Below are 12,749 nucleotides of genomic sequence, written 5' to 3' on the forward strand. Positions count from 1 at the left end.
TTTAGCTAATAGGGTTGAAATTACCAATGTCCAACTTTGTAACTATATCTATCTTTTCTCTATTTTGTGTAATATTTCAATACAATATGAAACATTTCTTAGACATTAAAAATCAAAATGCTTTGAGATGATGAAAGGGAAAGTCCTAACTCATGCAATACTAACACGGATGAGGATTTGGAATGTTCATCTGAATCTGGAACTAATACAATGTTTTCAGATGTCAGCTTTTCCTAGACGCACAGAAAAATCTTTTGGCCTACTTTGCTGATCATATTTTTGCGAGTCAGGAGTTTTATTTCCAATATCTGATTTAATGAACATGAGAAAAGCAAATACTTCAATGAAATCACTTCCAGAGCTGTAATAGCTTGCTCTACTTCAAGTGTTTTTAAATCGGTTAATAGCTACACTGCAGTCAGCATTACTTTCATGTCTTGTATTCTGCACTAACTCCCATTTTCCAGTCTTTTACAACTCTGAATCACACATAAAGAATCTCTCAGTTCTATCCATGAATATTATTCCATCAATTTTTTAGCTTTATTCTACAAAGAGACATTTCCTTAAATTCACATAAGCTACTAAGATTCCAATGGCAGAAGCCTGATTTTTCTCTTGACTGAAGCAACTAAACAGGGCTTTTCTGCATGAAAATATTATAAGCTTTAAGTGATATAAGGCTCAATTGAGAGCACCAAAAATGCCTAAGTTACAAACAGACGAACAAATAAACAAACAAAGCACCAGAAAGAATTAGGAAAGCTGGGACTTTTTGTCAATACATTAGTTCTTCTTAACTGAAAACTTGTATCTATGATTGCATTAATTATAAATGTAAAATCATTCTTGAACCATTCTGAAACACTCTTATTTTAAACTTTAATTTGCTAATATTCTTTGGCATTGGAAAAGTTGGCAGGTGACCTCAGTGTACAGTGCAACTTGAGTGTAACTTGACAATAAATTCTAAATCCCATGTATTTAGTTTGATTAATTAGCAGCCAACATAGAAATGCCAGCTCCTACAAAAAATGCATTGGTTCTGAAAGAGCTGAATTTCACAGAAACACACCTATTTTCTACCTAAAAACATTATATTCCCACAATGACCACAAAAACACAAAGGTTCTTAGTACAGGCTGTGTTTCATGATGTTGAAGTATTATATATTCTGGAATTAAATTGTTTGAATACAATATATTAGAGAAACAAATTTTATGAAGAAGCATGTAATGCAACCATGTACAAGCAAATAATAACCCAGTATCAATTACTCAAAACCTTCTGAAAAATGGAGATCCTCAACTGTTTCAACCTCAAGGTAAAAGCCCAAGAAAAGAAAATACTGCCATTGTTACACGTCTATTTTCATAAAGTAATGAAGTATTGAAATAGCACAAAAGGAAAAGGCTGGCAGAATGCATCTTTCAGCAAACAAAAAATTCTGCTAATGGTCATTTTGCATGCATTGATCTTAGCTTTATCAGACATGCTTATAAGAAATTCCATGACTGCAATAATTATTCAGAAAGCAGGAATAAGGACTTCAAATTACATGTTCATTACAGTTACATGAGTAATTGAGACTGGAAAGAACCTCCAGAGGTTACCCAGTCCAACCTCCTGCTGAAAGCAGGTATAATCAGATCAGGTTGCTCAGAACTGTGTCCAGGTGATTCTTGAAAAACTCCAGAAACTGAGGTTTCACGGCCCATCTGGGCTACATTTACCAGTATTTGACCAGAACTTGCTTAAACGTAACATTAGCCATATCTTCAAAATACAAATAATTTATTTTTATGCATTAGTTAACTAGAAAACACATAGAACTGCAGAACCATAGAATTGTTTGAGTTTGAAGACACCTCTAAAGGTCATCTAGTCCAACTCTCATGCAATGACTAGGGACACCTACAGCTAGATCAGAATGCTTGGAGCCCTGTCCAGCCTGACCTTGAATATCTCCAAGGATGTGGCATCCACCACCTCTCTGGGCAACCTGTTCCAGTGCCTCACCATCCTTATTGTAAACAACTTTTTTCTTACATCCAATATAAATCTCCCCTCTTTTAGTTTAAACCATTTCCTCTTGCCCTATCACAGGCCCCACAGAAGAGTCTGTCCTGTGTGTGTTGTTATGAAAATGAGAGCTGGATACATATGCCAATTAGAAAAAGCAGCTTCCATTAATTCACAGTTCTACTCATCGTCGTTACATCTGCACAGTATCTATAAAATACCAGATTTTAAGTTTAGCAAATAGAGCAAACTTATATTTTCAGAAAAGGCAACCATCAGGAAACAGCAATGAGAAATTGCTGCAAAATGGTACTTGAAAAAGACTTTTGATGTTAATCTGAGCAGTTATAATCAGTCATTAATGATAGAAAGATGACATTTCACCATACTTCTTTCTATATATCACTATTTATCACTGTTTCATTTATGCCTCTTACCGGCCTTTCGTGTTCAAGGATTGATGACTTTCCCGGCTCATACTCAAAAATGCTTCTTGGTTCTGAACGGAACTTGCGAGTGTCTACTTTCCTGTCAGGAGGATCCCAGTCATTTCTAAATAACAAATAAGAGCAGTTGAGTTAATTGACCATCGACCCCTTCTGCTTTATAGCTCCAGACATGGGAGATGCACACAAAACCAAATGAATTTCAGCACGGTTTCACTTTCCAACTTTTAGCTCAGAAATATCTGGACTAGCAACTCATCTTCACTTGCTCACAGCAGGTATATACAGTACAGTAGGAAAAGTGCTAGTTATGTCCAGCCTATGGGACTGCTCATTCTTTTGTTTTAAGTGGTAGAACAACTTGAAAACTTTCTTGAAATAATATGACAAAATATGATGGTATGCCTCCTCAAATTGCAAATATACCGTATGCTTATGCAAAACTCAATATTTACTACACTAGTGTATATAATGGTATATATTTTTATCATTGCGCAATATGACAGCCCAAACTAAAAAGTAACTGAATTTTCTGAGAGAAAAATAAAAGTAACCCTTACTATTCTGTTGGGTTTTTGTTTTTCCAGTCATTTACCATGTAGTTTTAATCACTACTTGCACATTTTGGGAGATATTTAGGTAGTTCCTAATTTTTATGGCCTTTTTGTGTAGTCGCTACCCATATTGCATTTGGAATAACTTTAGCTCTGGGGCAAATGATCCATTTGTAACTCTCAGAATGGAGGAAAGAGAAAGGAAATCCCATATATACGTCTGCATTTACATTAAGAAATCGCATGCTCTGATTAAATTCTGTCAGACTTCCTGTTGTGACTTGGCTTGATGTGACCTGACCCGATAAAGCACATTACATGCCTTAAAAATATGCCTGGGGTAGCTTTTGTTTACAGTGCAATTTATGGAAAACAGATAATTTTTTCATAAAACGCCCTACCTTTTAAGGGTAGTGGTTCCAAACATGGCTTTTTACTGTGCATGTTCACTGAGGAAAAATTACAGTTCCAGAGCAGAAAACATTGTCTTATTTGAGAATAGGAAAATGGAAATCAAGTTTCAAAATATATTTCAAGTCACTTTGAAGAAAAAAGGATGCCACTGAAATTCTGGTTCGCACTCAATTCACTTTCATTTACCACGTTTAGCCTTTAATCCCTTATGGACTGTATTTTTGAGCCCAACTGTTACTGGGAGCCACATCTTGTCTCCCAGCTATAAAAACGTGATACGTTTAGACCTAAGCCTCTTATATGAGATTTTAAATGCTCATACTTTATAGGCAATTAAAGAAACTCCCAATGGCACGAGAAGATTGGCAAGCTATATCTGCCAGCAGCAGGCAAAGCATAACTGACGTGTTTGGCATCCCTTGGCCTGGAGACCTTAGATTTCCAATGTCTGTCTTATAATGTAGGAGATTTAAAAAGGCGCTGAACATCTGAATTAAGTGCTGAAGCAGTTAATTTCAAGCTTGACAAAAGCAACTGTAACAGACTTCAGCTTCTGCGACCAAGGCATTTGGTCTAGACCAGGTTGATGCCTCACAGAACCTCAGAGATCGAGGCTAAGCAGATGTACATTTTAGTGTCTTGCTAACAAAACCTATGCTTCTGTATGACTTGCTAACAAGATTCAAATCTCTTGGCCTCTGGGAGGCAGTCCATCACTGACCCATATCCTCTGCTCTTGAAAACCTGTCTTCAACAACAGGAGGAGTCAAAATCAAGAAGATCATTCAGCAATATGATCTTCATCTGTTGGATTACCTTTTGTATTGCCACTACATGCAAATTTTACAAAAAGCTGTAACCATAGCCTTAATTTTTAGCCCTTCTTGTCACGTTGGTCTATATCTGCTATTTTTTCCTTTACCATTATCTTGAAATTGGATTAATGCACGTACATACCAAGAAGAGTTTTTGAAAACACAATGACTTACTTTTCTGGTATAGATCTTTCTCGCAGACGATGTGGTGGTACTGGGGGTGGCACATGTGGGGGTGGCAAAGGAGATGAGACCTTAAAGGCATCAGAGCTGCTGTCAGAAGCGCTTTTAGACAACGGTCTGTATGTTTGTGTCTTTGCAGCTGGGTGTGCCTGAGCAGAAAAGGATGGACTGTAGCCACCTAATATAAAGCAAAAAGAGAAATAGTTGCAATGTGAGAAAGAATTTGAATAAAATAAGGCATGGAATGCTACACTAATCTGCAGTTAATAAAGCTGCAAGGTTGCAAATATGTGTAAATGTATTTTTCAAAAACATCTATGTGTATTTTTTTTTATAAAGTATATTGCTAAATACTATGAAATCCATGGTAATGCTTTTCAAATATTTGTATGTAAAACTATAAACACACAGGAGAACTGGAGTAAAGTTGAAATTAATTAATTATTATTTGTTTTTGAAGGGGAGGGAGAAGTTAATGGCTGTATGTATCTATCAGGGCTGTTAATGGCAACCTGTTATTAACCCCAGGGCTCATCCTCGCTCTGTCTTCATACATCCAGATTGAGGAGGAAAGGCAGGAAATGGACAACTATTACATAGTCTGAATAATTACAGTTAGTTTGGGACAATCATGCAGCCATGTATCTTGAATAGGATCATAAGTGTATGAACAGATCTTGAACAGCTTACACACACAAATACTCTCCATATTACACAAACAGGCTGTGTGAGAGTACACTGAATGCAACGCAGACATTGAAATGGAAGCGTTTTTTCACAAGGCACTATGGTTTTCTGCAGATAGTGTATTCACACTTCCTCTTTTGGTTCTATTAAGTAATTTTACCACATAGTTATCATCTTCTGAAAGACACAGCAATTACATATCTATTAGATGCATATGTCTTTATATGTCTTTCTTGCAGTTAAGCACCACCACCATCAGTGCCTATAGTAAAAATGAACGTGGTCAGAAAAGAGAAGTATCTTTATCAGGCACTCAGTGCATATTTTAAGTCTTCCTGTATATGTAATTAGTATTTGTACTTTCACACAGGAGGTCTCTCCTCATTTTGATTAGGAAAGGCTGTGTTGCTTACACTCACAAGCGAAAATAAATGCAGTGTAATCAGAAACTACGGTATTACAATGTATCCCATCTGCAGTAATACAGGCCCACAGCTGTAATACATTAACAAGAATGAAACCAAAATTAAACTTAGTTTCATTTGGGAAAAAAGGCATAAAAAAAAACCATCAACCAAGATCAAGCATGATGATAAAAAGACAATAAAAAGTGTTTATTAAAAAAAGCAAGCACAAATAGTTAATTATTCCTGTTACTTGCTGACATTGACAACAGAGCTGTTTTGAAGTGAGGGAATAATTCCTACCAGTACTGTATGAATATGCAGTATTATACATGTCTGTGTCGTCATCTACAAAGAGAAATATACATGTTACAGTAATGCAGTATGTGCTTGTTTATCACAGCAACACAGCTTTCTTGTTGGAAACACAAACAGAAGATTAGCAGGCAATCAAGGACTGTATTTCTTTTCCTTATGTAGGTGTTTTCTGTTTTCATGTGACTGACATTCAGGACAGATTTAAAAAGCCATAATTGTCTTGCTTACATTTCTTATTCTCCCACTAACAATCTGTTTTACTATGCTAAATACAGGCCCCACCTCAGGAGAATAAGGTCTCTTCCTTCATGAGGGTCTGTGTGACTCTGGTTTATGCTGTTCCTTGGTGATAATTGTGATAAAAGAAGTCAACTCTAAAGCTATAAATATCACCAAAGCTCTGTTTCAGTAAAGCAAATAACACATTATATGGAAAAAAAAAAGTAACTCAAAGAGAAAATGTATCCTCAAAACAGCCTGCATTGTTCTAACACACAAGCTCTCCAAAAATAAGCTGGTATGGCAATGGAATTCCAGTAGCCAATCTCTCATCCCTCACTCCAGAGATGAAGATTGCTTCACTGAGTTCCATGGTGACAACAATCACATTGGCTCCATGATTTCTTTAATCACTTCTATTTTTATTTTATTTTCAGTAAAAAAAGATAAACCCAATATAAGTAGAAAGCCTCTAGAAGAGGGAAATATCTCCCTGCATCAAAATCTGCCATCCAGTTGAGACATTTAATTTGATTCATTGTCTCACACTTGGTGAACATTTGCATTTTCATATGGCAGCTAATCAAAATGCAGAAAAGTGTATTTTTTGATACTACTGACAAGAACACAGCCAAGACAACAGCATACTTACCAGGCTTATGTACCATATGGATTTGCTTGAACATTGTCTTGTACCAATCCTTTGGCCTGTCAACTGTCTAAAGAAAATACAGTTTTTAACAATTAACAAGGAATTAAAAATAACAAAGAAATAAAAATATCTATGTGGACAAGATCAGACATTTAATGTTACTCTGGACACTGATTTAGGTTTATCATTCTTCGTTCCCAAAGATGTGCCTGTATCTCTTTGCAAGGCACTCCTAATTTGTCAGTTGTTCCACACATTCACTGGAGGTTCCACACAGGGAGCAGGTGTGGAAAAGCTGCCATGCAGACACAGAAGCATCTCTCCCAATACCTTTTATGATGTTTGATCTTTTCAATCCCATCACCCCCACCCCAGATTCTGGGGTTCACAGCATCAGCCAGTGATTTGGCTTTATGTTATAAACCAGATGGGATTAGCTGAGGAATAGAATAAATTATTTTTAAATCATACATGCTTAATTTATATTCTCTAACCCTACATGCCAACCTTTGTTTGAGGAATTAGCAGTATTCACAGGCTACCAAGTAATTCAGATGCTGTCCTGCTTTGCATATATTACAGCTGTTGCAATTAAAGGTTGAAAACACGTTATCACCACATGTGAATGAACAATCAGCCAAATAGCATGAAGAGGACCTAATAGGTATCTGCAATTGGTACCCAGGAGACTCCACAATCACTTCAGTATTCAAATAATTCATCAGAAAGTAGTGATTAAAGGAGGCATTTATGACTTTCGGTAGACCTTCTGAGTGGGGTACTTTCTTTTCCTAGCTGAAGTGCTACATCACTAACTACAGACAAAATATATGACTGGACTTCATTTATTTTTCATTCTGTCTTTTCAGTGTATGGACTAATTTTGGTAGAAATTAGCAAAGCAATTATTTTTGGATAGTCACTCACTTTCTGAGATATCTTTCCTAGGATCCTGTCAGCGGTGAAGTCTAATCCTGCCATTTAACTGAATGTTTTTCTAAGTATTTTGCTCTCTTTTCCAAAGACTTCATTTTTAATGCCTTGGAATGCCATCACCTTTGGGGCAGGGCTTGGCACAGTGGCAGAACTTAAGAATCTGAGTTTTCAGGTTTCTTGCACTTGCTGGAGCTGACAGGAGCTAGAGTAGTGCAGAGGTAACATGCTGCCGCGGGATGGGGGAGCTGTACAGCAGCCCTTCCCTTTTCAGAACCTTCGGACCAAGTGTTTGTAGGAATATAAAGTGAAGAAAACATCTCTGCTTTCCTTGGCTAAGCAGCTGTCACTAACTATATTCCAAGAGGAAAGACAGACTTGCAGGAGAACAGCACATTGAAATTGGGAATCAAGATACTCCAAGATTCTTATTTACAAGCTTCTTTTTTGCTCCTAACTATAGCATCATATTTGGGAGCACAATATATATGTTATCTATAACCTCTGAATTTCCATTTACTGCTTTTTACATACAGTATTGCTGTTTTCATACAGGAGGAAAAAGAGAAACTTTTGAACACAGTGTGCAACCATAAGCTCAATGAATTAGAAACTTTTTTCCCTTCTGATGTTGTAAGTCTGAATCTTCTAGGAGAAGATTCCTGTTTGGATTGACCACTGACACTGGAGAGAAAGCAGGAGCTACACCCTACCTTCTGTTCCCGGGAAGTGCAGTTACAGCGCTTTTGCATGTTTCTGCATAGTGCTGCACTTCTGCAGCATGTCAAGGTGCAGCATATCTGAGCCTTTTGCTGACAAGTCTATCACCTTTGTTCTCACATGACTGGAGTACACTGGGTTCAAATACAGCTGTATACATTTAAAAGGTAATCTCAAATCAATATGTTGAAACTGCCTCACTTCCATCCAAGTCTTAAAGAGGCAGAGTAAGGACACAAAGTGACATACGAGACAGACACACTCACTCACACAAGCTGGCATAATCTTTTAACTCACGTCTCATCATCAGAATCAGCTCTATAATTCAAAGCTTAAGAAGACTCAAGACAATTTTAAATTGAAACAATCAGAAATGAAGAGCAAATCAAGCTGAGAAATACCATAATTCAAATCACATTATATTTTCAGGAGAGTATCTCAGAGAAGCAGACCAATCTGAAAGTTAAATATAGGATGGCAGATTGCCAACACTGTTAAGCATACTTGAGGGGGATTTCTGTTATACCCTTATATAACTAATATGCACACTATTAGACCGATCTGCTATTAAAAAATAAAGGACAAAAATAAAAACTTTCTCCTGTGTGCAACAAAGGGACATTTGTACTTAAAGAAGGGGTAGGAAGCTAGAACACTGATGCAAAGAAATTGATTCATTTTTAAAAGCTTGACTGTATTCCTTTCTATGTCAAAAATAAAGAAATGCCAGAGTTTCCCCCCATTCTTAAAAAAATTGTCCCCATCTTACCACTCATTCTGAATTTCTCCTATTGCTTTTTTCCATCAGTTCCTGCTCTTCCCCCTAATTTTTCAATCCACTGAAGCAATTCCTGGCAATTACAACACAGCCCCATAAGTCAGCAGTGGCAGAGAGGATACATCCAACAGCTGCTACATCCTTGCACCTCAAAAGACTTCACCTGCAAGGGCTCTGCTGCTTTCATCCTGGCTCCCACTCTTCTTACTCTCCGTCTTGCACAGCACGGCTTCCAGCAGGGAAGGCCAGTAAGCACTTCCTCTACAGACCCAGCACAGCTGCCACTGTGCTCTCTGGACCAGCCAGAAGAGGCTGCCCTGACAGCAGAGTGGAAAGAATGCTTCAGCGGAGGGAAAACAAACCTTTTCAGTCTGACATCCCAGGCCACTCAAGCCAGGGACTGGTGGCAGATGATCGGAACTGGGCTAGTCTCAATAAAGGGGTTTCCACACTATTTGCCTCCACGTCATCCAGGGGCACAGCAATCATATATTGCACATCTACAGAAATACTACTCACTTAGATTACTGACCAAATTAAACTACACTAGACTGATCAAGTGTGAACCACTGCTCCTCAGAATGAAGGAGTGTGAGATTTATATGTGTATACATACACAGATACACATGTATACTTGTACACATGCATAAATACATATACATTTATTTTAAGAGAAACAAAGCAACTACAATTATTTCACATCTCCAAAAGGGAGGAATACAAGAGAAGAGAGACAAAATTTTGATTAGTTCTAATTAAACCAGAAACACCAAGTTGCCCAATTATGTTCCCATCAGCATTTTCCTTTTCTGTCAACACACAATATTATATTCATGAGCTGCCTGATTGCGCACACAGTATTCCACATTATATAAGAGTAGAAGAATGTGAAAAACCCATTACCAACAATCAATTCATTGTATGAGTTCATACGCAGATTCCCCAGAATTTCCTACCGTTCTAATTGCTGTAGGGATTCCAGATTCATCCACTGGGCCAATCCCTGCATAATGTGGAGCTTTAATGACTGTAATTTTTTTTTCTTCCTCTAAGGATTTACAGATTGGTATTGTACTGGTGGTGCTGCTGCTGCCAATGGTCTGAACATGTTGCGAGTATGTCTCTGTGGACTCTGAAAGGATAACATGAGAGAATATTGTATAACGACACAATAATTGTACTTGGCAGTTATAACACGCCGCCCAGTTTCACTGTGGTTTGCAAAGATGGACAATAATTTTGAGAAACATATTCATATGTAACACCTTGTAAAGCGATCACCTGAGCCGGGGCTGAATCATAACCTTATTTATGCATTAGGCTATCTAGCTCTGATCTTAGTAGATTAGATTGCACTCAGAGCGACCTGATGATGCACTCATTTTCAGTGATTCTTCAGACTTTTGTGGTTCACAGACATTGGCAATATTCCTACCTCTCTCCCCTAAATCTTCCTTTAAAATTAAATAAACTAGTATGCCACTATTACAATCTCTCTTTAAAATACAGAGAGAGTAATTCATTTAACAAAAACAAACAAAAAAGACCCCCAAGCCCAAAAAGCCACCCATCTCACTGCTGGGATGCATCACATGACAATTGTTGTGTGTAGGAAGAAGAGCCTTGCTCCTTCAGGCAGCATGTTTCAGTAAATCAGTGAGCTGCTATGACAAAGCGAGTTTTCCTGTACTGCGCAAGCACAGGTACAGTGCCTGCAAGACATGTCTACCGCAGGAAAAATGAATGGAAGGAGTAAAAATAAACATTCTGACACTACTGGTGAAGGTTTTGATTTAACATCTTTTGATTATTCTCAAGCAAAATATTTGAATTGTAATATATAAATCAGTGAAAGGAGCTCTGGTGACTGAAAATGCTAGTTTTAATTTGGATGTTTTGCCCATAGCTACTGTGGAGATTTGGCATGACTGTTTCAGCTGTTTACTTAAACCCGAAGTCCTGCAAATACTCCAGTGCTACACATATATGGTGAGGGGCATCTCCACATGGCACATGTCTGAATATTTGGGCCTTTTTCCCAAAATGCATGATGTTAAATTTAGAAAACATTTGGGATTTGATCCATCCTTCTTTGTATACGGCCTCAAACTGAGGCCATCAGTGGGATTTTTACATGAGCACAGAGAATGAAATCAGACTGTTACTGTGGAACACAGAACTTGAGCATCATACAAGAGTAAAAATCATGGGAAAACATGGTCCTGGTATATCCAAGACAATATTGATACACCTTACAGCTCAACAAACTGGAAGCAATCAAAGAATGTAGCACTTGAGCATGTGGAAAAACCCATGTGGGCAATTTTTTGCATCTATCACTAAGACCTAGATAGCAGCATTTCTCTAAGCTGTAAATCTCAGTGCCAGAACTGCCACCTAATTTTCCTACATGCACAGCAAAAAAGCAAACTCCTGGATCATAATCAGATGGTTTTATGTGTATACTCTTATCTGAATCTGCAAACTCTGACAGAAAAAGAAGCATTTAAATGACTGGCAAAACTAGATTATACTGGCAAAGCTCCTTTATGAGGTTAATCATGCAAGTGTGTAAGGAAAAAATAACAACAACAGAACAATGACCTACAAAATTACCTAAGTAAATTATAAATTGAGATGGCCTGAGGTGTTTAAAAGCTCAGAGCCCCCCCTTTGATGGCAGTATTTCAACTGAAACTTACAGAGGTTGTGGGGAGAAGCAATGTGCAAAGCTGGTCTTTGGTTTCTTAAAGAGAGCAAAAGGAAACAGGCTCTGCAGGTCGAGCTGTTTCTATATCTGCTCCCCTTTCCTCAGGAAAGCAAGTGGAAAAGTGGTAAGAGGTCACTCTCATAAACATAAGGAGGATGAGTAATAAAACTTAAAAGTAACTCGAGTTCAGGAACCATTACACCTAACAGTAAGTTCTATTATCTTTTGCATTTACTTCCTAAGGAGATGAATAGACAATGCTTGCATTATAGATGCAAAGCCCTTTGCCACTGTTTGCAATTTTGGCCAAATAAATTGGAATATGTTGCATAATATATAAAGCAAACATTCTGTGCAAGGCTTACCCATCATCCTGCCATGCTGCATGATAACAAGGTTGGAATTGAGAGAAGCTGGTGGAGAGTAAGCTGAAGAAGGGGAAAAAGGCCTTTGAAAGTGACTCACTGGGCTGGCAGCAGTGCCAGAGTTCCCATTCACTGTGATCTGAGCCTGAGAGAAACAAAACAATATCCCATTAAATGACACACAAAGCCCTCTGAATGCCATCCCAAACAAAAAGTAATGTAAGACTGTCATCCACGCAACAATTACCACTTGTCAGGTACCATTATGGCATCTGCATTCTCTGAAATACAAAACTCATCACCTGCAGAGCAGAATGCGTTCCTTTTATACAACTTGTATATATACACACCTTGTACCTCCTCCCTTCACTCCTTGTATGTGCAGCCTGTGAAGCATGCTAATGATGGGAGGTGGCAGATGGGGCAGAGTCTAGGCAATAAAACTGAACTGCACAAACAAGGTCTGACATCAGTATAAAATGGATATGGCAATAAAAATTACTCCCATCACGTGACAAAGGCTGCCTGC

The 12,749-nt window shown here is 37.8% G+C and overlaps 1 protein-coding gene across 50 annotated transcripts in view; it reads right to left on the reverse strand.

Moving 5' to 3' along the window:
• Positions 1 to 12,749, reverse strand: part of SORBS2 (sorbin and SH3 domain containing 2) — a 133,355-nt gene that overhangs the window by 36,706 nt on the left and 83,900 nt on the right. For 37 of the 50 annotated variants that reach the window (XM_085547147.1, XM_085547140.1, XM_085547136.1 and 34 more), the window contains 6 exons: positions 12,221 to 12,365; positions 10,102 to 10,277; positions 6,715 to 6,781; positions 5,829 to 5,873; positions 4,426 to 4,612; positions 2,460 to 2,574 (listed from right to left, as the gene is read on the reverse strand). In XM_085547147.1, the coding sequence (XP_085403273.1) occupies positions 2,460 to 2,574; positions 4,426 to 4,612; positions 5,829 to 5,873; positions 6,715 to 6,781; positions 10,102 to 10,277; positions 12,221 to 12,365 (735 nt within the window). The remainder of the gene's footprint in view (positions 1 to 2,459; positions 2,575 to 4,425; positions 4,613 to 5,828; positions 5,874 to 6,714; positions 6,782 to 10,101; positions 10,278 to 12,220; positions 12,366 to 12,749) is intronic. The other 13 variants (XM_015862066.3, XM_015862061.3, XM_085547142.1 and 10 more) reach the window with 1 other exon arrangement.

The sequence above is a fragment of the Coturnix japonica genome, chromosome 4, assembly GCF_054131305.1.
Source record: "Coturnix japonica strain WE chromosome 4, WE-NBRP24, whole genome shotgun sequence".
Classification (NCBI taxonomy): domain Eukaryota; kingdom Metazoa; phylum Chordata; class Aves; order Galliformes; family Phasianidae; genus Coturnix; species Coturnix japonica.